The 26430-nt window shown below is 40.4% G+C and overlaps 1 protein-coding gene across 1 annotated transcript in view; it reads left to right on the forward strand.

The window, feature by feature from the left end:
• Positions 1 to 1136: 1136 nt before the first annotated feature.
• The window catches only part of opn4a (opsin 4a (melanopsin)), a 134585-nt gene continuing 109291 nt past the window's right edge, over positions 1137 to 26430 (forward strand). The window contains exon 1 of the mRNA XM_051922668.1: positions 1137 to 1510. Coding sequence (XP_051778628.1) covers positions 1364 to 1510 — 147 coding nt within the window. The 5' untranslated portion in view covers positions 1137 to 1363. The remainder of the gene's footprint in view (positions 1511 to 26430) is intronic.

The following is a 26430-nucleotide window of genomic DNA, read 5'->3' on the forward strand; positions in this document are numbered from 1 at the left end:
TAAACTCCCTCATTGACACTCCATGATGGAAAAAGCAAAACATTAGCCACCCACTGGGAAGACAGCTTTGCTTGTATTCAGGCAAACATGAACTGTGAGTACCTAGCACAAAAGGTAAGCCCACTTGCCACTAGGCACTTTTCTGTGAATGCTTTTCTCCCATCCACCTCTGTGCTGCCAACAATCATTTCAGTGTGCAACACTGGCAGATATCAACTCAAAGGCATTAAAAGCATCATGCCCCATGCCTTACAGCCCAGTGCTTTAGTCCCCCAGGCCTCTTAACAGGGATGATAAAGAGAGGTTTGATATATATCTAAGTGCTAGCCATGCACCGGAGCTTTCAAGTAACAAATATTGTCCAGGCAGTGTTCAGCAGAAGACAGGAACTAACTCCTGACTGGGTGCCAGTCCATTGCAGGGCACACATACACTAAATGCAACTCTTAGAGAAAACCCAGGTGAGAATGTGCAAACTCCACACACAATACCTGGGTGCAGGATTCTAACCAAGGATGCTGGATCTGTGGAGCAGTAACATTTGCCACCCAGCACTTTATCATAACATAACCTTCTCAAATCTACTTAATCAAGTTTAGGGTTAAAGGAGGCTGGTATCTATCCTGGCAGCACTGTGCCCAAAGCAGGAAACAGCCCTGTGAAGGTAGCAGTCCTCCAAAGTGCACAGTGTATTAATCCATCTTTGTATATATTATCTTTCATTGAGATAAGTTGTTTGAAACAGCTCATGCACATGGGAGAAAATATGGATTACTGCATGTCTTCAGTGAACTTCAGGCCGAAACAAAACAACATTCAGCTGCCAATACTGCCTTGAGGAGCGGGGAACTGCACAAGTTAGCAGCTGATTGTGTGCCTCTTACAGAAGAGGAGCTCATACAGGCTGAGAAGGCATCATTCCAGGGTCACACTAACTCAGACTCAGTGAGATCGGGAGCCCCAGATCAGAAGACTACAGCCCTGGGACACCATAGCCTACAGGCGGAGCATGCTAAAAGGATCAAGTGAGAGCTAAGCATTCACAAGCTTTCAAATCAGAACAAGATTTCTGTTGAAGAACTGAAAGCCTCACAGTGTAGAGCTGGGGCTCAGAGAGGAGAGGCTGAGCAGACTCCACTAATGAATGCGCTTTCTGAATTGAACGTAACTGGGCAGGCACAGAGCATGTGCAAGCTCCTCTATAAAAAAAGGAGGATGGATGGCTTAGCCTTAGAGCGGCTGATCTCTGGTCGGCTGCACTCTCCTGGAGAACTGACTGCTGCTGCTCCTGCTGCACAGCTGCCACCCTCTAAGGGAAAAGGACTGCACTCTCTGGCACAACTGCAATTGTCACTGCAAGAAAATGAGCATCTCTCAGCCCATCCGGCGAGGCATCTCCTGCCCTCCACAGGACCCCAACTGCACCCGGATTGTGGAGACACTCTTGGCCTGGAACAACTCCATAGTCGGTGCTTACAAGTTGGTGGACTTGCCACCCTTGTCCTCTACGGTGAGTTCCATTTTTTCTCTGTCTTACTTTAAGGCACATATAATGTCGACCAAATTATGAGGGTGCAGCAGCTGGAAATACAACAGCAAAGGTTTTGATGGTCTCTTCCGCCTCTATACGGTTTAAAACCCAAGTTTTCACCAAACCTCTCAGAGCTGGGTTTCGTGAAAACGAGAGATGTGAAACTAAGCAGAAGCAGTGACTCTTTACAATGCTGACTGCACCATAACTCCCACTTTTAAAACTTAGGCAGTGGGTCCATCCTAATTTTCAGACCTTCCTTGACCGCACTAATCTTAGCTCCTGTTATTTCTATTACTTGTAGAGAAGACACTGGTTATTCTGATAGTCCTATTTTTTTTGCCTTTGCCTCCAACTTTATCACACTGTTGTGCATTTATGACATAATGCCTTATCTATCTATCTATCTTATAGTGCTTTTCATATCTACCTATTTTTAGATAGAGACTTTCCTCATATCTATCTATCTATCTATCTATCTATCTATCTATCTATCTATCTATCTATCTATCTATCTATCTGTCATTGATGACTACTTTTTTTGTTTTTTTTAATGTGTTGCTGCTGTTGATTTTTGAATGTTTGCCTCTTGTATAGATTATGTATACTGACTAGCCCCACACAATGCTAAGTGCCCTACTGACAATGCTGGCTGTAGAGGATACCCGGGTCTGCGAGGGCCCGTCTTGTCGCACTGTAACAGTACCATCCCCAGTCCCAAGTCTCCTCTACGTGATTCCACAGCTAACTCCATTTCTTAGTTCTAAATTAACTGTTAGACTCCATCGTGTGTCTTCTGAGTGTAATCAGACTGTGTGTGTGAGGCTGAAATTCTGTTCACATGATTGCTCTTTTTTATGTTGCATGCTCACTCTCTAAGTGTTCAGTGCCTGTTAGTGAAACTCGGGTAGCATCAGTTTTAACTGTCCAAAAAGGAACTGAACAGTGAGTGGTGTCACAGTTTTAGCTTTTATACATGTACTGCAAAGCATAGTATGGTGCCTAATTGTGATGTGGAAATGCAGCATTGGTTATCTAAAACATACATAAACACATACAGTAAATGTATATAGGACAAATACATATTTTTTTGGTACTGAAAAATGGTCGGAAATCTAAAAAAAAACACAATGATATTTTTTTTTATCATGTCTACCCTATACATTTGAGAATATGAGAAACAGGAGATTTGTGTGAGATAATAAAATAATTGTCATAATTGGTCTTGGTTACATGGGTCACACACACATACACACACACGTATATATACATATATTTAAAAAACTGTTTAGTTTAATTCAGGGTTGTGACAGGAAAAAATAAGCCTGGATGCAAGTTCACCTCAATGTCCATTCACACTTACACACACCATATTCACATTCACACAGGTGAATTTGAAATTGCCAATATTAACCAGCCCATCTTTTAGATAGATAGATAGATAGATAGATAGATAGATAGATAGATAGATAGATAGATAGATACTTTATTAATCCCAAGGGGAAATTCACAGGATGAAGTAAAAGTGCCATGTGAATTCAGGTTCATTGCAGTTCACAAGATGATAAAGGGTATTATATTACTTTCTTCACATACTGAAATTTTCTCAGAGTAGTTGTTTCTAATTTAGGGGAAGCCTATAGACATTTTTATTACACAAATTTAATATATATTGTGGTTGACGGCCAGGGCCCTTGCCCGGCCGGGACGCCTCTCCCTTGTATGGACTGGAGGAGCAAGCCTGGTCAGGACCGTACCTTCCCCAGAATGCTAGATGGCAGCCCCCCTGAGTTGCAGCGGTACCTAGGACTCCCGCAGGTCTTCATGGGAGTTGGAGTTTGGTGCAGCCCTGTTGGAATCCGTGGGTGCCGCCAGGGGGTGCTGTAGCTGCTGCTCAGCCCTACAGGGCAGCTCTTCCACCTCACCCAGAAGTGCTGCCGGAAATAGGTCTTCAGGCACCTGGAGCACTTCCAGGTGTGTTATAAAAGGAGCCAGCAGCCACTACTCCGGGAATTGGAGTTGGGAGGCAGAGGACACAGCTTACGGGAGAGGAGTGGAGGCAGCTGGAGAAGAGAGAAAAAGAGAGGAAAAGAAGAAAGGACTGAGCACTGTTGGTGATTTGTGTATTGTGTGTGCAGAAGAGAATAATAAGTGTGTGTGCTTTCGGACATTGTCTCTCAGTGTCTGTCTGTAGCTGGGCTGATCTCCTACATGCATGCTCCTTTTATAACACACCTGCAAGTACTCCTGGTGCTTGATGACCTATTTCCAGCAGCACTTCCAGGTGTGGCAGAAGAGCTGCTCTGTAGGGCTGAGCAGCAGTTACAGCACCCCCTGGTGGTGCCCACGGATCCCAACAGGGCTGCACCAAACTCCAAATCCCATGAAGACCTGCGGGAGTCCTAGGTACCGCTGCAACTCAGGGGGGCTGCCATCTAACATTCCGGGGAAGGTACGGTCCTGACCAGGCTTGCCCCCCCCAGTCCATATAAGGGAGAGGCATCCCAGCCAGTCAAAGGCCCTGGCCGTTGGCCACAATATATATTCACACTAAAAATACAATTTTCAAAGTCTGCTTAATTCTGAGCATGGGATATGGAGCCTATCCCAGCAAGCATAAGTCACAAGGCAGAACAATAGTGTCAGTCCATTGCAGGTTAAACATACTTACACAAAAACACACACTAGTCTACTTAACTTACATGTCTTTGAACTGTGGGAGGAAACTCACACAGACATGGAGAGAACATGCAAACTCCATGCAGGGAGCACCTGGGACGTGAACCTAGTCTCCTTACTATGAGGCAGTAGCACTACCATTGTATCATCGTGCCACCCTATTCACATTAACACACATGTACACACATATATGCAGTGGTTGGCAAAAAAAGTGGTTGCCGTGAGGCCGGCAATTTGAGCACTTACGAGACTGTACCTAAGAGCACTGTGCCATTGTGACAGTCTTTTGAGTTAATAAAGCTGTTGGAATAATCAGCCCGCATGTCTATTTCATACTGCACATGCGTTCCATGCAAGCCTTAGTAAGGGAATTTTAAGGCTCTAATCTTTATTTTATTTTTTTTGGTTTACAACTCCATGGAGTCAACATGATGTAGCAGTCCTTCTAACGATAGGAACTTAACGTCCTCTTAACGTAGTATCGACATCCAAAAAGGGGTGAATTTCCTTCTTTCTCTCACTCTTCAGAAGTGAATTGCCTCCAGTCAAGGATTACAGTTACTCGTTTTATATGTGGAGTCTAGGTTATGAGACTGGAAAGGGTTAGGCCCTCATTTCTTGCTGCCCCTATTGGGTATGGCCCTCATTTTGGAAAAGGGAAGACCATGCTTTGAGACATCAAGAGTTCCCCGTCCAGTATGCCTGGGTTAATCTAGCCTCTGCTCCCTTCCTGAGTGATATGAGGAGACGCAGGCCACAACTGGGACTGTATATACTAGCTATGTTAACTACCTTTGCAAAAGTTTTATTTCAAAATGTTGTTGTAAATATTACTTTATATTCACTTACAGCCATATGAAAAAGTTTGGGAACCCCTGTTAATTCTTTGGATTTTTGTTTATCTATTTTATTTATCTATTTTTGTTTATTTATTTTTGTTTTTGTCACTGTCCTGCTCCACTGATTGACTGAGGAGATTGTTCCTACCCCACACTATGCAACTCTTCAATTCCACTCTTGGTAAATGTTAACATTATACAAAGTTATTGTCTGTTATACCTGCATTTTTATCACTCTTTAATTTAATATTGTTTTTTATCAGTATGCTGCTGCTGCTGGAGTATGTGAATTTCCCCTTGGGATGAAGAAAGTATCTATCTATCTATCTATCTATCTATCTATCTATCTATCTATCTATCTATCTATCTATCTATCTATCTATCTATCTTATCATTGGCTGAGCTTTCAAAGTAGCAACTTCCTTTAAATATATGACATGCCTTATGGAAACAGTAGTATTTCAGCAGTGACATTTAAATTTATTGGATTAACAGAAATTATGCAATATGCATCATAACAAAATTAGACAGGTGCATAAATTTGGGCACCCCAACAGAGATATTACATCAATACTTACTTGAGCCTCCTTTTGCAAATATAACAGCCTCTAGACGCCTCATATACCCTTTGATGAGTGTCTGGATTCTAAATGGAGGTATTTTTGACCATTCTTCCATACAAAATCTCTCCAGTTCAGTTAAATTTGATGGCTGCCGAGCCTGGACTGCCTGCTTCAAATCATCCCATAGATTTTCGATGATATTCAAGTCAGGGGACTGTGACGGCCATTCCAGAACATTGTACTTCTCCCTCTGCATGAATGCCTTTGTAGATTTCGAACTGTGTTTTGGGTCATTGTCTTGTTGGAATATCCAACCCCTGCGTAACTTCAACTTTGTGACTGATGCTTGAACATTATCCTGAAGAATTTGTTGATATTGGGTTGAATTCATCTGACCCTCGACTTTAACAAGGGCCCAGTCCCTGAACTAGCCACACAGCCCCACAGCATGATGGAACCTCCACCAAATTTGACAGTAGGTAGCAGGTGTTTTTCTTGGAATGTGGTGTTCTTCTTCCACCCTGCAAAGCGCTTTTTGTTTTGACCAAATAATTTAATTTTTGTCTCATCAGTCCAAAGCACTTTGTTCCAAAATTAATCTGGCTCGTCTAAATGAGCATTTTCATACAACAAGTGACTCTGTTTGTGGCGCGAGTGCAGAAAGGGCTTCTTTCTCATCACTCTGCCATACAGATGTTCTTTGTGCAAATTGCGCTGAATTGTAGAACGATGTACAGATGCACCATCTGCAGCAAGATGTTCTTTCAGGTCTTTGGAGGTAATCTGTGGGTTGTCTGTAACCATTTTCACAATCCTGCTCATATGCCGCTCCTGTATTTTTCTTGGTCTTCCAGACCTGCTGGGTTTAACAGCAACTGTGCCTGTGGCTTTCCATTTCCTGATTACATTCCTTACAGTTGAAACTGACCGTTTAAACCTCTGAGATATCTTTTTGTAGCCTTCCCCTAAACCATGATACTGAACAATCTTTGTTTTCAGATCTTTTGAGACTTGCTTTGAGGATCCCATGCTGTCACTCTTCTGAGGAGAGTCAAAGGGAAGCACAACTTGCAATTGACCACCTTAAATACTCTTTCTCATGATTGGACACACCTGTCTATGAAGTTCAAGGCTTAACGAGCTAATCCAACCAATTTGGTTTTGCAAGTAATCAGTATTGAGCAGTGACATGCATTCAAATCAGCAAAATTATAAGGTTACCCAAATTTTTGCACAGCCAGTTTTTCACATTTGATTTAATTTCATACAACTAATTACTGCTTCACTAAAAATCTTTGTTCGGAAAACACCCCAGTACTCAGATGTTCCTAGGAAATGAAAGAAATACCACTGTATCTTTTTTGTTGAAAGTAGAGTAAATTATTATGCAGGCTGAGAGGGGTTCCCAAACTTTTTCATATGACTGTATTTGGGTAGTTGCCTGTCTTATTAGAGATGTATGACTATAAAACAGATTTACAGGAAAATGTAGCCCTTTGAAATGGGAGGGGAAACTTATGCGATGAGAGGAATCTGAGGCATAAATATGGATTACCTTTTATCACATTCTGTTAAGATTTTGGCCTCTGAACCACTCTGTCTGAACTGTCACTCACCTTCAACTAATCCATTTTACAGTTAGCCTCTGACATTGTAACATAATGCCAACAACAGCAGCCTCACGATATCAGATACACCGAGCCTTTCCCATTACTGAACCAAGATGCCAAACAGCCTGTATCCTAAGTTTAACTTCCCTCAAGTTATCCCCCAGTTTTCATGAAAATCTGTATATCTGCTTTTGAGTGATGCCAAAACATGCCAAATTATTATTTTTTTATTGAGATATAGCTGTATTTCTTGGCTTTGTCTGGATGTTATTTCCAAAGTCCAGTGTAAGTTTACAGTTATAAACATGATGATTTACAGACTAAATATAATCTTTGATCCCAATTCAATATGAAATTTGGCTGAGCTGTGGGGTTATGATTTCTGGTTAGTAGAGTATAGCTTCATATAAAACAGAGATACAGTGCCTGCAATGTTGCAAAGGTGGTATACAGTAATGATGAAAGATTACGTTTACAACCTCAAATGGCAATAAAGGTCTTCAACTTGGAGCCACTGAGATGCTGGATGAAAGAAAATGTTAAATGTCATGGATGGGAGTCAAACCTGGATATCTGTGTTGAAAAGCAAGTATGCTAACCATCACACCACAATCATAATCTGCATGTTGCTGTTTCTTTGCAGTATTTCTTTCCACTCACTCCAATGCCAAGCTACTTCCATTGCCATAACTGCAAGTTTTATATGAAAAACCTGCCTTATGTGAAAGCTACTCCATGTGCTAGTTTTCAAGTGTATAGAACAAGCAAACAGAAGTTTGCTTCATAGCTATGGATGCACAGTATACACACTAACAGAGACACACATACATTCAGACTGAAATATACACACATGTACACAAATAGACACACAGATATTTTTGTGAGATCAGATTTACTTTCAGTGCTGCTGCTGCCTTTCCTCCACCTTGGCATCAAACCCGAGCCCTGCACTCATAGCTTCACCGTGCACTGGATGAGCTACAGAATAACTTTTGAAGCCTGAGTGCCTAGCATTGCTGTTGTGGTGCCAACCCATAGCCCTTGGATTCCTGGTTCAATCCATTCCTGGGTTTAATTTGAACTCCCTTCTCATGTTAATGTCAGTTTCCTCAGTGGATTGCAGTTGAGTTAATTGACATACATTACTCTACATTGCCTCAGTGTACAGTATGCACAACTCTAGGCATGAATGGACTGGCATGTCACTGCTGACAGTAGTCATGATTGCCCTGGCATCATGTGACTCTGAATAGGAAAAACCTTAATTACATTTTCTGCACCTTCCTTTCCATATCAGGTCTCAGGGAGTTGGAGAATATCCCTTCAACTCTAAAGTAAAAGGAGGGCAACTTTCACTCGCACTTGGCCATTTCATAGTTGCCTAATAGTCAATCATAATCTTCTTTGCAGGAAACTGTTGTTTTCTGGAAAAACTGATTCAGTTTTTTTAGGGGATGTACAAATTTCATATACATACAGGGATGGATAAAAGTAGGTTTTCAGTTGTTTGTACGGAAAAACACATACAGTCAGTCAGTCATCATCCAACCTGCTATATCCTAACACAGGGTCACGGGAGCCAATCCCAGCCAACACAGGGCACAAGGTAAGAACAATCCCAGGGCAGGGCACCAGCCCACCACAGGGCACACACACACCTACACACCAAGCACACACTAGGGACAATTTAGGATCGCCAATGCACCTAACCTGCATGTCTTTGGACTGTGGGAGGAAATCCAAACAGACACGGGGAGATCATGCAAACCCCACGCAGGGAGGACCCGGGAAGCGAACCCAGGTCTCCTTACTGTGAGGCAGCAGCGCTACCACTGTGCCACCATGTCGCCCCAAAACACATACAGGTTATGATTATTACAATAGCTTTATTAACACAATAGCTTTGTTAATATTATTAACTCAAAAGAATGTCACAATGGCACAGTGCACTACGGCACAGTCCCATAAGTGCTCAAATTGCCGGCTTCATGTACTCACAACTGTAAATCTACTTTTGCCCACCCCTGTATATATATTGCATATTTGTATGTTGGCTAATGACATTTGTTCCACTTAATTTGGCTTTTTAGGCAGTGGAAATAATGATCTAAGACAATGCTCTGATTAAATGCCTACTAACCAAATACACAATATAATGGTCTACTCCCAGAATACATAAGATATTTCATTGTGGAAACAGTAACGGTGAATAACTAGCTGGTGAAAGTCTTGTTCTCCTTCCTCTTCATCTTTTCCCACTTCTATGTGGGGTTGATGTTCTTGATCAACCTTCTCCATACAGTTTTGTCCTGCACGTACATGCCTGTCAAGTCCTTTTCCTTCAAATTTTCTTTTACTATATCCAACCACCTCCATCATTTTCTCTTCCCCTGTACTTCCATTCTCGTCACTCTTTTGCCCACATATCCATTGTCTCTCCTCATCACACGTCCATACCACTGCAACCTACTTTCCTGTACTTTCATAGATATCTCTCCCATTTTTGTTGTCTCATTTCTTGTTCTGTCCTTTTTTGTAACTCTACACATCCATCTCCACATTCTCATTTCTGCCACATCTAACTTCTTCTCCTGTGCTCCCTTAACTGCCCATGTCTCAGCTCCATACATCATTGCTAGTCTTAAGACTGTCTTAAAAACCTTACCTTTAACCTTTGCCCTAATTCTTTAATCACACAACACTCCTGATACCTTCTTCCAGTTGTTCCATCCACACTGAGCTCTATTGGTTAGCTCTGCATCTAGTTTTCCATCTTGGGCTACCACTGATTCTGGACATTTAAATGCATCCTCACGTCTTGGTAGCTCTCCTTGCACCCTAACTTCTGAAGCCTGATCATCATTAAACCTAATATATTCTGCCTTCTTCCTATTTATCTTCAATCCTGTATTTTTCAAATCCCTTCTCTGTTCTTCCAGCTTCCTCTCCACTTCCAGTTTTATGGTGCTATCAACACAATGTCGTCGGCAAAAAGCATGCACCTGGGGGAATGGTCTTTTATCCCATCACTCAACACATCCATAAAAAATGGAAAAAAGGGGCGCCCTTACTGAACAACTCACAGGAAAGTGTACGTGGTAGCTCATTGTCTTAAGAGGTGGACTTGGTGCCACATGGTCAGGTTCACAGTGTTATTCTTGGAAAATCACATGATTCAATTAATAGGTGGTATATGAAATAAAAAATTATTTATATAACAACTAGCTGTGTTTTTGATTTGATGCATGTTTTTGGTCCGGTATAATAATTTGCACCCGATCCCTTTCCCTCACGGTGGGCTTTTCCTCTTCAAAAACATCCGCCTGTTTTGCTGCTTCCTCTCGGCATCACTCATTGAACTGACCACTCTTATAGTTGAGGTGTTTGCTGGGAAAATGTGGTGGCGGTTACTACTGTGTTAGCTTGATTTACCAACTTTAGACTAGTCATGTCAGGGCTTTAGTTTCCCCGACGGGACACATCTAAAGGATTCATTGTTATTTTCACTCATTCACTGCACACCATGCAAAGTTATCTCTCATTATCATTACAGCAATAAACCTCATTCACATGGCCCATGAGGGTAATGTTAAAAGTGGTGTACCTTGGGTAACAATGCCGGGACCCACTGCTTTTATTAAAATACATAAATGAGCTTTATAATTGTATAAATAACATCCTGGTTAAGTCTGCTGATGACACAAAACTAGATATTTAATAAATAGCCAAATTATTACAGAAGAACTTGGAAAGAATTCAGACTTGGGCAGATTTGTGGCAGATGAAATGAAGTAAACGTAAAGTGTTACACATAGGAAGTAAAAATTTAGATTTGAATACACAATAAGAAGGGTTCAGAATTATGATAGGAATTAGTACAGTAGATCCCAACTGTTATTTAAAAAAAGACGTCTTCAAAAAGAACACTGGAGCACAGATAGTAAATGGTTCACGATAAATTTCACACAAATGTTAGAACATTTTTCTTCACAAAAGACAGCCATAAATGTAGAATAAATTACAAAGCAAGGAGGTGGATATTGGTACTTTGGGAACCTTTAGAATCCAGATGGATGATATTTTGTTAGGTAAGTAGGATGAACAAGCTACAACTAGCTGAATGGCCTGTTCTTGTCAAAAATGTAATCAAGTTCTCTACGAATAGTGTAACATAAGTATAATCCATATGCTCTTCTATTTTCTCTGGCATCTAAATACCTTGTATGGAATGTCAAAAGTCCTACACACTTGTTCTAGCCTGGTACAACTCATAAGTACCTGGGAATGGAGACTCGGGTCTGCCCTCACAGCATATGAAAGCCAGTTGTGTTGCAGGATTGTACAGGGAGAATGTGTCATCTCCACAGAGAAAGCAACAGGGTGTGGGATTCAAACTGTGAGCTGGAGCACTAACTACTGCTAGATTTACAGATGCTACATTTACCATGTAAAGCCTGCCTAATTGAAACTGATGTATGTTTTAGAAAGATGTGTTTTTCAATTTTAAAATTAATCTCCAGACATTTTGAGATATAAAGTAAATTACGTTTTTAGTCTCAGCCATGCACTTCAAGCGAAGCTTTCCATGCTTTCACTAAATGATAACTGAGATTTTTTAAAACTATAGTCCACTGAGAGTAAGATTCTTGGCACTGAGATGGCCTTCATATAAAGGTTTTAGTGCTATTAAATATTGACAACTCTTGTAGGGCTTTTCACACTTGACTATCCCATGGGCTTGGTGAGATATCACTTCAGGTGCTGATCTTCCATGTAACAAGCTTATTTAAAAAACAAATAAAAACACCTAGTTGCCCACTGAGACTCTATGAACACTGTAGCATATGGTGATATGGGAAAATATTCTTAAATTCATGTGAAGAGCATCACAAAGTGTTGTTTCTTGGCGATCTAAGCAGAAATCGTTTTAACAGTGCAACCAGTGCAGGTGTTAAGAAAATGGATGGTATGATATTGCTGTGCTGTCCAGCTTTAATTCTGGCCTTGCCCCTGATGGTGTCAGAACAGGATCTGGCTGCCTGTGGGAGGGGAATTACAATGGATGGACGGAGGAATGGGTAGAAATGCCATGGTAATAACCATAAAGACAGCATACCTTGCTCCTGCTAATGTGTAATTAGCCATTCTAAATTGAATGAAGAATTCTGGAGATGTACCCACAAGTCAAACGAACAATGTTGGTATGGTGGGAGCAGGTATATTAAAAGAGCTGTATCTATACCATAAAAATTACCCAGCGGCCACGTAAGCAAAGAGGCTTTCGTACCATGTCAGGCAGCTTCCCAAAGTTGATGTGGTGGCGTAGACCTGACTAGTAGAGATATATACTACATCCAGCTTCAGGGATCTATTTGTTTCTTAATTAAGCATATTATGTCATGTAAAAAAAAAAAAAATAAATCATTGCAGGAAAAAAACTTCCATGAATCAGAGGTAGAGCAAGAGCAGTCATCTGCTTGCTCTGCTCATTCACTGTTCATGTTTCTTTTTCTTTCACTACAGCAGCAGTTGCCTTCTTACCTCAAGTTATGAACACTCATTCATCTTTCCAGATTTTTCTGTTGACAACTGTCTGTGGTCCTTATTTAATGCTAATGTTTCAATTGAGAATGAGAGCTCATTTTGTTCTATTCACTTCCTTAAATTCAGTGGAAAACACAATTTCTTGAACCCTTACTCTTTGTCTGTATTTCCAGTCAAACTTTATTGTAGGTCCATTTTTTGCCATCTTCCTGGCATTTTGCTCTCTTAATTTCGTATTATTATCTGAAAAATCTGAGATCTGGTTGAGCTCCCAGTTATGGAGCCTTTTGTGTGGGCTTCTCATCTGGGAGCTCAACCAGATCTCAAACAATATAGACCATCCATCCATTATCCAACCCACTGAATCCGAACACAGGGTCACGGGAGTCTGCTGGAGCCAATCCCAGCCAACACAGGGCACAAGGCAGGAACCAATCCCGGGCAGGGCGCCAACCCACCGCAGGACACACACAATCACACCCACACACCAAGCACACACTAGGGCCAATTTGGAATCACCAATCCACCTAACCTGCATGTCTTTGGACTGTGGGAGGAAACCCACGCAGACACGGGGAGAACATGCAAACTCCATGCAGGGAGGACATGGGAATTAAACCTGGGTCTCCTAACTGCGAGACAGCAGCGCTACCACTGTGCCACCGTGCCACCCACTGTGAATATTATTGTTGTTATTCTGTATCAGTATTAATATATTTCTGAAATTAGTGAACATTGTAGAAAATCCTGATTGTGCAATGTAGAAGTCATTTGTGCAGTTTATAAAAAAAATAGTTTACGTATATGAACCACATACTATGTATATAGTATGTATATATTGTGGCCTGTATGGGACGCTCCAGCCACCCTAACCCGACACAAGCAAACACCAGGCACAAGTTTAAGCACACATCACACGTTTATTGTAGTGGGGAAGTGCTTTTGTCTCTCTCCCCACAGCAACACAGCACACAAGCACCAGTACTACAGTAAATAAACAGTACTTTCTTTTCTTTTCTTCTCTTCACTCTCACTCTCTTTCATCTCCACTCCTTCCTCACTCTGGCCCTCAGAGTAGTGGCCACTGGCTCCTTTTAAGTCACACCCAGGAGTATTCCAGGTGGCTCCTGAGGGAGGTCTGGAATCACTCCCAGGTGTGGCAGAAGCCGAAAGTAGGGCTCTTCAGCTCCCCCTGGCAGCTGCCAAGGAACCCAGTAGGGCTGCAATGAATTCCAACTCCAAGTGTGTCCTGCAGGAATCCATGGTTCCACAACAACTCAGGGGGGTTGCCCTCTAGTGTCCTGGGGGAGATAATGACCTGACCACACTCTCACCCCCTATGTTTCCACAATACTAGCATCTTGGACAGGCAAGGCTCTTGGCTGTGCGTAACAGTGACTTATAATTCATATAATTTGCAGCAATCATGTCACAGGAAGAGCCCAAACTGTGGATTTCAAAAAAGACTGGGTTAGGCCAGGAAGACGCTGTGTGAGAACAACACTTTTTTAAGAGGAGACATAAAAATAATGAGGTTAAAATGAAGCCTGAATTGCTAAGACACAATGGATGTAGCAGGTCACATCAAAAAGTAAAGCAAAAGTTGTGGCCACAAATTAATTTGGTGATAGCTGAGTAATGCCTGAGGTGGTCACAGTGGTATTGGCTTAGTTGGGTAACTTATGGGATATAACATGTTGTCAACAAGCTCCCTTGTCCTACTGTGATTTGTCTTGCATTTGAACAGTACATGTAATTTGTTTCTTTTTGATGCTGATTGATGGCTGAACATTTCCAATATCCCGTTGTTATTTATGTTGTCAAGTTATCAGCTTGTCTAGAATAGGGCTGCATATTCTTGTTTGCTTTGTAAAGAAACTTAGAATGTAAGAAGTGTGGACCACCAAGGTGGGTACCACTGCCCCAACCCGGCACAGACAGGTGTGGGACTCAAGTTCAAGGCACACATATTTTCTTTTTTCTTTTTATCCCCTTGTGGGAAGCAGGGAATGCATTTAGCATAGTCACAAGCGCTAAACCACACTCTTCTTTCTCTTCTTTTCTCTCCTCCATTCCTCCTGTCAAGCTTTGTCTTCTCCCACCCGACTCTGGATCCCAGAGTACTGGCTGCTGGTCCTTTTATAAGACACCCAGAAATGCCCCAGGTGCTCATTGATCCATTTCTGGCAGCACTTCCGGGTGTGGCAGAAGAGCTGCTCATAAGGGCTCAGCAGCTGCTGTAGCACCCCCTGGCGGTGCCCACAGATCCCAACAGGGCTGTATAGAACTCCAACTCCCATGGAACCCTGCGGGAGTCCGAGGCACTGCTGCAACCCAGGGGGGGCTGCCACCTAGCGCTCCTGGGGGGGGGGGGGGTAATGCTCTGGATATGCTCCCTCCCCTGGTCCTTCCAGCAAGAGGCCGGCTGTCCGCCATACAAGCTAAGTAGATCAGACCAGATTTCCCCAACCAAGCATGTTCCCAGCGGCTTCTCTGCTTGAAAAGCTATACAATCCATCCTATTTGTCCTGTTCCTGATCCTGACTTTAATCTCAGTGGTCATCCATATTGTGGAAGGTACTACATAAAATGAAGACTGATTGACAGGCAGTATAGCACAAAGAGACATTTTAGCAGGTGCGGTTATGATGGCTGACCATAAATAAATCCTAGTGTTTGAGGAATGTGTGAAGCCCCATGCAACCATGTCAATGTGTATTACTAAGCACTGCTAGATTTTTGAGCCTGTGTTTCTGTAATATTTGTACTGGTGAGCTAGAGTAGCTCCTTAATGGCATAAAAGGAGTACATGAAGATGTCCGTGTAAAAAGTGAAAGCATTAAACCGGAGCCCGGAATGCTGGAACTGAATCGTTTTAACAAGAACATGACGTCTCAACTAAATTGCCAGCTCTTGAAAAGTAAGGAAATGTCGACCAACCAACAGTCCTAAGCTTTAATTGAATCAATGTGTGTTTTTTCATTTATATACAGTAGATATAAAATACTTCTTCTAAATACTTATTCAAAGAAAATAAATCTGCTATTCAAGCTTAACAGCCTATAATGTGATATATGATGAGGCAAGGTGAGTGGAATTGCAGCTTCACTATAACGTGCTAGTATTTTTTTTTTTTTAACGTAAAACGTTTCATTCATTTTTTTTTTTTTCATTTTCTATGCAAACTCCAGGCTGAGTCTTGTAAGTAAAGACAAGTGTCATTTGGCTTTATCCTTAGTCAAACTGGCTTGTCTGCGTCGGTGACATTTTCAGTTTGTTATTTATTCATATCCTGCTTCATTTTCTAAGATGGTAATTTCTTCAATGACTTTTAATTTATTTATTGAAGTGGGCCTTTGCAGCATCTGAGCACCTGCTCTTTTGACTTTAAAATCTGACCTCTAATACCCAGCATAATACAGTACCAAACTGTGCTTTGAAGTGACTTCTGGTTTGACTGAGAAAGAATTTCTCCCTTGGTAAAATGAGGTCCTTTGGTGGAAAGCGAGATGACAAAGTCGCCCGCGTGATTCTTCATTGTGCCCAGGGATAAGGCTAACAGGGAGCTGACTTGGTGCAAATAGCTTGAGGACACAAATGATACTCAGCAGAGCTGAGCTGGCAGGTGATACATGTCAGAGCCCCAAATTAGGAATGAGTAAAATTAGAAAGCCATCTGCAACTGAACAGTTATCTGGCTTGGGGGGGCAGACTGTTGTGGTCCTGAAGGGTCGCAATGACTGCCAAGATTTGTTGTAACCAGTTTCTTTATTTTGATTTTAGTCCCAGTTGGTAACTAGTTTTTGTGTATAATTGGATGGCTTGTTTCAGCTATCCATCTGCAATACCAAAAAAATACAAATAATATTGTACATTGAAGTACAGAAAAATGCCTATTCTTTTCACTCCTAATTTATGTATACATTCAAAAAAATTTGCTTAATTTTTTTTTTTTTTTGCTCTTGACACTATTCTGGGTTCATAACTTTTTTTTTTGTTTTTTTTACTAGAAGCCAGTTCTAAAATGAAGTTTCCAAGTATGTGGATTTGTCATGAAAAAGCTGCATTAATGAAGTAGAAAAGAAAGAAAATAAAATGGGAATTGAGGCATATAAAACTTGTTCTGGTCTGTAGACCACAAAATTAGAAACATTTTAACATCAGAAAACAAATAAAAGGTCAAGCCATAAAATGAACTAAGACTCTAGTAACATCAAGAACTACCTTTTATATCTAAGTAACTGGCTGGAACAAAATTCTGCTACCATTAGAGTCCTTGGCGACTGCAGTGGCCATCTCCTGTTCAGGGGAGAAGTATTCAGCTGCAGTCAGGTCTGTTTTAGGCCTTCAACAGATGAGAGCACTTCAGATACCTGGAACCTCGTTGTATCCATGTGAGAAACACGACAACGTTTATTTTTACCCGTTGTATAACTATACAATTAAATAATTCAGTAATTGGATTCAGTAGACACTTTTAATGCAATGTGTTGCTTTACCTGGAGAATTAATTCATTTTATTTTTTTCACACAAAACAAATTATGTTGACATCAGAAAACATATTTATATATATATACTGTGTATATATATATACTGTGTGTATATATATATATATATATATATATATATATAAGACCAATAACAAAAAAACACATCCATTCTGTGGTTTTGCTTCGGATGCAGAACAGAGAGACCTCAATAGTTTAGAAGTTTAATAAATGCTGACTACACAGGCCTCAAAACTACCGAGTTCACTGGTTTGAGAGCAGGAACTAAAAGGAATGGAAATCGACATTAGCATGTAATATAGGTGTCAATTCACTGGCAAAAGAGGGGAGTGGCTCCTAGAAAGTGGGCGGAGTGAAAAGAGATGCCACTGACAGCGGCGTCATCTTACGGGTCTCAGAATGTCTCAGGTCACTGAATCTGTCTGAGGCTTGCTCATATGTGCTCATTCAATCAGAGGCTCGAACTTTGTCATGGCTGGTTGGATAAATGCCAAAAATAAAAATATTTAAAGGACCGTAGAGAAGAAAACTAGATGAAAGGAGAGAGTGCAAGAAGTAATGAAAAAGCCAAGCTTAGCTCAGAGCTGAAAGAGACTTTAATGAAACACTGTCAAGAGGTCCTAAACGGTAGCTAAGAAATCCTTTTTCTGTAAGTCATGCAGATTGCTTTGAATTTATTTAAAGGATCGAAAAATGTGTATAAAAAGCATGGCCCTATCTTAAAAAGAGACATGTTGTGTCACATGTTAGCAATGGGCACAGAAATCGTCAACAGCATGGTTGTGACCATACAGATAAACATGATAAAAATAAAATCATTAAAAGTATACCAAAACAAAATAACTGAAAGAAATTTTGCAGTAAACATAATGTTTGCAGGATAGCTTTCATTATAAAAGGTGTCCTGAACAATGAAGCACAGCATGTACGTTCATCCATATCACTATGACCTTCTTACTCAGTTTAAAGCTGTAAAAGGTCAAGTAACACTACTTCAGGAAATAATTATATGTCTCAGTGTGATTTACAAGTACAGAAAATTCCTAGAATTTCATTTTCAGATATAAGTTTACATATCTCCAATACCATCTATCCATCCATCCATCCATTATCCAACCCGCTATATCCTAACTACAGGGTCACGGGGGTCTGCTGGAGCCAGTCCCAGCCAACATAGCTCTAATACCTTCTTCTCTAAAGCAGAGGAAGTATGCATTTCTTGCATTAGAAAACAGCATCCATCTTTGTAAAACACAAAGGGTAAGCAACCATTTTCAGAGGGTTAGGCACCTCTAAATAAAAGTGATACAGTAGAACAGCAGTCAACTGTCTTTATTGAATTTGTGCATGTCTCTTCTCATGTACATTCCTTTGCAGTCCAAACAATGGAGGGGCCAGAAGTGATGTGGCAAAAATCCTTTGAATCCCAAAAAAGGAGCCCCCCAGCAAGAAGCAGAGTGCAAAGAAGAGCTGTGGCTGGAGCTCTGGTACAAGTGCCCTGCATGTAATAACAGTGACCACGTTAAAAGGACAAGGATAAGAGGTCAGACTTCAAGAGGCATATCTAATACAACAGTGTAGTCACATGGTGACAAACTTGTGACCCTTGAATGAAAGAATCCACAAGGCTGATAAAGAAAGTGTATGACACAGACCTCAGTGCTCAACATGCCATTAAATGTCCAAGCCACCTCGACTGAGTGCACATGCAATGCCTTGGCAAGCTGCTGAAGAAAAGCTAAACAGGGAAGTAGGTTAGCAGTTATTTTCATTTTTTTCTGGGTTAATTAAAAGAGACGCTTTAGTCACTAAATAATACTAGAGAATTTTTTCTACTCTTGCTATTAAATCTCCTTGAATAAAGCCTGCTCTAAGCAATCCCCATAAGAAGAGGATTAACAATGTTTGTGTGTTCTAATTAGGCTGCCATTTCAAATTGCATGCAGTTTTCCAACATTGTATATTTATGACAGTTAGGTAGCAGAAATGAAAATCTGTTTGCCTGACGCACTGAGTCGGCTGTGAGAGGGAACTATGGAGGCTGACACATTACATGAGCCTACTCACACTGAAATTTAACATTCTTTGACAGAAAAAAAATCATTGGCTATTGGGAGCTCAGACATCCAGAAATGTACTGAGACACAACATGTGGATGAAAGCTTAATAACTGATACACAGCAATTTGTGAGGAAAACCAGAAGCAGTTAAAACGAGTGAATACAGTTAAATGAAGAAATTAAGGGTTGGGGAACTTGACTAAATTGTAGCACAAAAATGTAGCTTCAGTAGCAATAAATTAAGCAACTGGATTGGAACAAAAATCTTATGCCATTGTGGCCCTCCAGGGCCAAATCTGAGTACTTCTGGTCTATTCTAAGAAAGCGACACAGGAAAACCCACATTTGGGTTTTGAACCCAGGACTCCTGAGATGTGAAGCAGCAACACTGTCGACTATGTTGTCTTCCAGTTATCCAGTATTCACAGATTGTGTCAGGCATAATACTCACTTTGCAGAAGATATAATTACTTCATCCTGCTAGTGTCCACTATGATGTAGAAATCTATTGTTTAAAGCCTGCTGGCCTATTAGGCCCTATTTAAATGCATAATACTGTGTCAACCAAAAAGGATTCAATAACCTATTAACTGAAGCGTAGTGACCAACAAGATTGAACTTTTACAAACAATAATTCAAGAAGCCATAAACCTGAATTGCAGAATTGGATTCATTACATATCTCTCAGGGTCTTGGATAATTCACCGTGATCCATAAGAGTGCACCAAACCACAGTGAGCCATCAGCGTCTAAATCCAGAAAACTGCCATGAGACACCATAGGCTTCCTGTACACTGTAAAAACTGTCAGTAAATTTAACTATAAAAATACTGTAAATGGTAAAAGTAAAATACCTTTTCTGAAAAAAAGGAAAGTTACCTTATGTTTTACTGAAAATTACCTGTATAACTTAAACAATACATTTCACTATTTTTTACAGCCAAGTTCTGTAAAATCGATATTTTTCTACCTTCAAACTATGCTACATACTGTTTACTGATACATTTAAACAAATTGCTGTTAATATTACAGTGTAAAACTGTTAAATAGCGAAGGTAAACAACTGTAAGATGTAAAACAGTAAAGCACTGTTTCAGTAACACCGAAGGTATGATATTTGCATAAGGAAACGTCTCCTTTTACCATATTGGTACCTTTGCACAGTTGGGAAAAAAAAACCTTAAAACAAAGTTAGCAGACTTATTTTTTCCTACATGCTGAAGGATTTTTGAGGTTATGGAAGCTGATTTATGGTGGGTTGTATTCGAAAAGTTGGCAAACCTGTAAGACACAATACACCTCAAAACCAAACTTTACTTCTCCACCAGACAATGTGCCATAACATCTTTAAACACTGAATTCTTGTCAATGTATATAATTAAATGATACAACATGTTTGCTATTGGTTGTTGTTACTTTACTGACATAGACTGTGTACTGGTATTCTGTTTTAATAATTGTCGTGTTTATTCCAGTGCATGGATTTCAGTAGTAATGTGCTGTAAAGAAAAAAACAGTAATTTATACCGTAGACCCAAAAATATTGTCTCCTTCTTTTATACTGTAAAATTCTGGCAACCACAGCTGCCATTTTTTTACCGTAAATTTAATGGTTTATTTTTTACAGTGTACACAGAGACCTGCAAAATGCAATATTTTCAAATTAAGGCAAACTCTGTATTAAAATATTTATGATACTTTATCAAAAAAAGTGTTTGGTCAAGAATGTCTAAAATGGTGTCATTTGCACATACAGTACAGGTAAAATTCCGTTACAACGAACTGCCAAGGACCTAACACATATTTTGTTGTAATGAAAATTTCGTTGTAATGAGATTCTGTACTTGTTGCTATAGTGCTTTCTTTAACTTGAGTCCAGACGTTTGCAATCATTTCAATCGCTTCTTTCGTGTTAATTTTAATCTTCTCCTGTCTACAAGTTATGCTGACGGAATTTTTCTCAGCATTTCCTTGCGATAATATACAGTAATCCCTCGCTATATCGCGCTTCGCCTTTCGCGGCTTCACTCCATCGCGGATTTTATATGTAAGCAAATTTAAATATATATCGCGGATTTTTTGCTGGTTCGCGGATTTCTGCGGACAATGGGTCTTTTAATTTCTGGTACATGCTTCCTCAGTTGGTTTGCCCAGTTGATTTCATACAAGGGATGCTATTGGCAGATGGCTGAGAAGCTACCCAGCTTACTTTTCTCTCTCTCTCTTGCGCTGACTCTCTCTGATCCTGACGTAGGGGGTGTGAGCAGGGGAGCTGTTTGCACACCTAGACGATACAGACGCTCGTCTAAAAATGCTGAAAGATTATCTTCACGTTGCTACCTGCTGTGTGCAGCTGCTTCGTGAAGCGACATGCTGCACGGTGCTTCGCATACTTAAAAGCACGAAGGGCACGTATTGATTTTTCTCTGTCTCTCTCTCTCTCTCTCTCCCTGCTCCTGACGGAGGGGGTGTGAGCTGCCGCCTTCAACAGCTTTGTGCCGCGGTGCTTCGCATACTTAAAAGCCAAACAGCCCTATTGATTTGTTTGCTTCACTCCTTTGAAGAGGAAGATATGTTTGCATTCTTTTAATTGTGAGACGGAACTGTCATCTCTGTCTTGTCATGGAGCACAGTTTAAACTTTTGAAAAAGAGAAAAAAATTTGTTTGCAGTGTTTGAATAACGTTCCTGTCTCTCTACAACCTCCTGTGTTTCTGCGCAAATCTGTGACCCAAGCATGACAATATAAAAATAACCATATAAACATATGGTTTCTACTTTGCGGATTTTCTTATTTCGCGGGTGGCTCTGGAACGCAACCCCCATGATGGAGGAGGGATTACTGTACTTTCAGGGTACGAATCATACCCAAACCCAATGGCTGAAGCACTGCCGTGAAGTTGGGTGGGGAGAATTCAACGCAAACATTATCTAAATGTGGTAACATGTTGTGGGCAGCACAGTTATCAATCAGAATCATCCTTTTCTTCTTCTTCATATTGTGAGGTTTCTGAACTCTTTTGGGACCCCGCCCACCCAACGGGAACGTCACATTGAAATGCGTCCCAATGCATGATTGCCACGTCTGTGGAAGATGGTTTGTCCTTTGCCGGGGCAGGGCAACAGCAGGCTCACAGTGCTGCAGTGATGTGCCAGGGAAGCGAATCCTAAAAGATCAGGGTCGCAGTATAAGTCCCTGTCTTACACCCCAAAACACGAGGCTGAGTCTCAGTACTTTAGCAAAACTAGCTTTATTCAGCTTGAAACAGGAACAGCAGGGTTATTTATTGTAGCGGGACCTGCCACTCTCCTATAAACAGACACAGCAGTCAGTCAGGGTCGTGGCCAGGTTAGTGGCCAAGTAATCATGTTCCCTGCATTTACAATGTTCCTTGCATTACCCATCAAGATCTTTTCTGTTTGCGTCAGTGCTGAGCCACATCAGAGCTGTGAGCCTGCTGTTGCCCCAGCAACAGATAAACAGACTTCCACAGATGCGGTGATCCCACTTTGGCATATTGTTCAGTTGGCGGAGTCCCAAGAAAGTTTAGAAACCTCACATTTTCTTGAATGAGTGCCGCATTAATAGGAATGTTTCTTGAACGAGCATCACTAACCCACATAAAAACGGCAGGTCGCATACATTTGCAACCCGAGATTTTTCTTCTTCTTTTGCTCGGTCTTTCAAGAAAGTTGACATTGTTGATGGCGAAATTCCAAATTCACTGGCAACATCTTTTTTCTTTTTGCCGCTATCAAGAGCTGCAAAAATGTAAAGTTTTTTTTTTCCTAATATGAATTGTTATCGTTTTTTTGTGTCTGCCGTTTCTATAGGAGGGTGACAATGAATTAAATTCCAATGGACGTTTTTCAAATGTTGACGAGCAATAAGCAAAAGGTATCACTGAAAACCACCGAAAACAAAAACAGCAAAAAAACAGTACGAGCAAAGTTTGAAGAAAGACATTTTTTTTTATAATGTTTCTGTTTGGGGATCGTTGTTCACAACTGAGCTGCGATGACAGAAAAAAACTGCTCTGTGGATGATTCATTCAGCCATGTCATTGTCTTTTGGGCACTTCGTTGTATTGAAAGTATCTGCTGAATGTACTTTGTAGTAACGAGTCTCGATAAACTCGTGTCATATGGGGAAACCGTCGAGACCATAAAAATACTTCATTGTAATGAAAATTTTGTTTTAAAGATATTCGTTGTAACGAAATTTTACCTGTATTTTCTTCCATGCTTGCATGTTTCCAATTAAAAATGGATTCCACAAGTGGAGAGTGAAGTGCCCTCGTCGGTTCGGTATACTTACTGTACAGTATGTGTTTGCATGTTTTTGGAAGAGTTTGGTCATTTCTGTGCATTTATGGGTAAACTCCTGTATAGGAAAGTACAAATACTGATATAGGTTTATACAACATGTGAAAGAAATAGTGGCCCAGTGAGTAGCCGGCATGGGGTAAGTGTTCTCTGCTTTGTACTGTTTTAGGTATCATTTAAACTACTGGTGCCGCCACAGATTTTACACTTTGCATGGACTGGATGCTAGGAATGAGCAAGTGTGTGAAAGGTGTTTAAATTCTTTATAGATCAGGTATCTTATTGTTTAAATGTAATTTGTCAAAAATTGAACCCTTACACACTATCTTGTGGATAGCTTTTTTCTTTGTCTCTTATTTTCACAAGGCAATGTTTTTCAGCACATTGCGTTTTCATTTTCAAGAAATTAATAATGTGAAACATAACACCAGATCCACATCTTTATGAGCAGATGCATCGCCAAGTAGGGGTACTAAAGACAAATAGAAAGTTAAAAAAAAAAAAAGCTTACAGGAAATACGTGCCTTCCTTCAAATAAACTGAGCACCCCCATCAAAAACTTCCAAGGATCAAAGATCACACTGAACAGGAAAGGGGCAGAAAAATACAGAATAACAGGCTGAAATTACACCAATTTATTCCGGCTTAAACTCAGTATTCATGACAAATTAAATTAAGGTCTCTCATTTCTTCTTGTTATTTATGAAGCTGCTAGGTATTTTCTAACTTGGTTTCAGGTTGTTCTGCATTCTTAACTAGAATTTAAACAAAGGATTGTTTTCTTAAAATTTTCTTCTTGGGTGGTGCACACATGTTACAGTCTCACAGGACTCAGACCCCAGTTTGACCTCCCTAAGGTGTTTTATTTATGGACTTTGCACATTCTCACTGTGTTCATGGGTTTCCCCTAGAGAGTTGAATTTTTTTTCCATACTGGTATGACAATGAATTCTTCTAGATTACCTCTCTATTTGAGTCTGTGTTTAGCTTAAAGACCTTATTCTTGCTTTCTTCCAACAATACTCCATCACCCTCAAGTTGTAAAAACAAACAGTTATATCTTCTTTTCTTTGTAGTCACACTCTTTCTCTGTGTCAAACGTGGTACACAAAGCTTTAAAAGAAAAATGCAAGACAGCAGATAAAGTATTGAGGATCCTTATGAACACCACTTTTCACCATACATATTTAAGAAAAACAATCGTTTTGCAAATACAGTATTTTCTGGCCATCTAGCAGTGTTTTTGTGTTCAGTCTTCTCTCAGGAAGGTGTGGTTTTGCAATAAATGTTGGCTCCCTGTTTTGGCTCTTTGTATATAGGAGGGGTGGAAGTGTCATAACTGAAGTACAGGTTACTGGCTGTGCATCACCATAATGCTTCCCCATTTCACATACCCAATGATGCTCACATGTCTGAGTATATCAGTACGGCCATACCCTATGGTCAATCATACTCAGATGAACAAAGGTGTGATTTGGCCTGCTGTAACTGGTGTCAAGATGTCACAGACAGGTAATAGAATAACAGGAAATATGAGAAGGAACTCCCAACTAAAGGAAGGCAAATTTAGGTAAATCAATTTAGTGTGGAGATGATGGTAGACTTAACCTCATGTGCCATTCAGTGGACAATCAAGAGAGGCACCTTAAAAGTTTCTCTGACACACAGGTTAAGCAAGCATCCAGAAAACACTTTTGTTAATAGCCTTCAACAAGCATGTACTCCTAGCTTACACCACTGTCACCTGCCAGTTCTGTGTCTGCCGGCCATCATTTTCAACTGCAAATTTGCTAAAGGATTAAATTGTGTTGTCATCACAGTCAGAGCAAGACAGCCAAAACCGAGTCGTTGTACATGAGTCATGCAATCAAAAACAGGTGAAAGAATTTGGGGGTGAAGTTGGACAGGGTGGACAGTTTGCTCCAATCAGCTATCAGAGGGCACAGCTTTGTGATACCACAGACCACCATCTGCATTTAGTTAGGCTGTTACTCTTGGCTACAATTTACCTTTTGAAAATAATTAAAACTGGCAGTGAGTTAATCACATTATCAAATAGAATCCTCTCTAATTTGATAACATTATTGAAGTAAAACCCAGCAGGTTGATGGGGGCCCATGAGCAGAACTGACACGTAGTGGTGTATGTAATGGATTAATCTTCAGGGTTTATAATGCATGATGGATCCACTCAGGTGGTAGATGAATGTGGTATTGTGGAATTGACTTGCAGCTATAAACTTCAAAGCCTTTTTCCTCAGTGGATCTTTTTCTATGCTGTGTTTCATGTTGATTAGCACATACAAGTAAGAATGTCACTTCACTTTGTGCATGTTGATACCAATGATAGTAGGGGAAAAAAGCGTTAAGCATTGATGCAAGAATACATTTGTAATTGTATTTGAGTCAAATGCACATGAAATAATGAGCTACTGTATTTTCAGGGCCTAAATGGAGATTTCACATTGAATGCTGAATTTTTAACTAGTGCACTCTTATAAGGTTTAATTCTTTTGAATTTATATGTAAGCCTACTGTATTTTTCTTTAACTTGTACCAGAAACCCAGAGGGAGTGAAATGTAGTATCCATGCAAATCAACGTCGCTTCTCCTGGTAGGCAATTCTGACTTGCAGTGCAAGTATGAATCCTCATTTCTTATCTTTTTTGCTATATTTTTTGACCTTTGCTGGAGAGATTTCTTAAAACAAAGCAAAGCAAATTGGTCTCAGGCGATAGGATCAGCTTCTTAAGTTGTCTCAGATACATGAC

This window comes from Erpetoichthys calabaricus, chromosome 2, assembly GCF_900747795.2.
Source record: "Erpetoichthys calabaricus chromosome 2, fErpCal1.3, whole genome shotgun sequence".
Classification (NCBI taxonomy): Eukaryota; Metazoa; Chordata; class Cladistia; order Polypteriformes; family Polypteridae; genus Erpetoichthys; species Erpetoichthys calabaricus.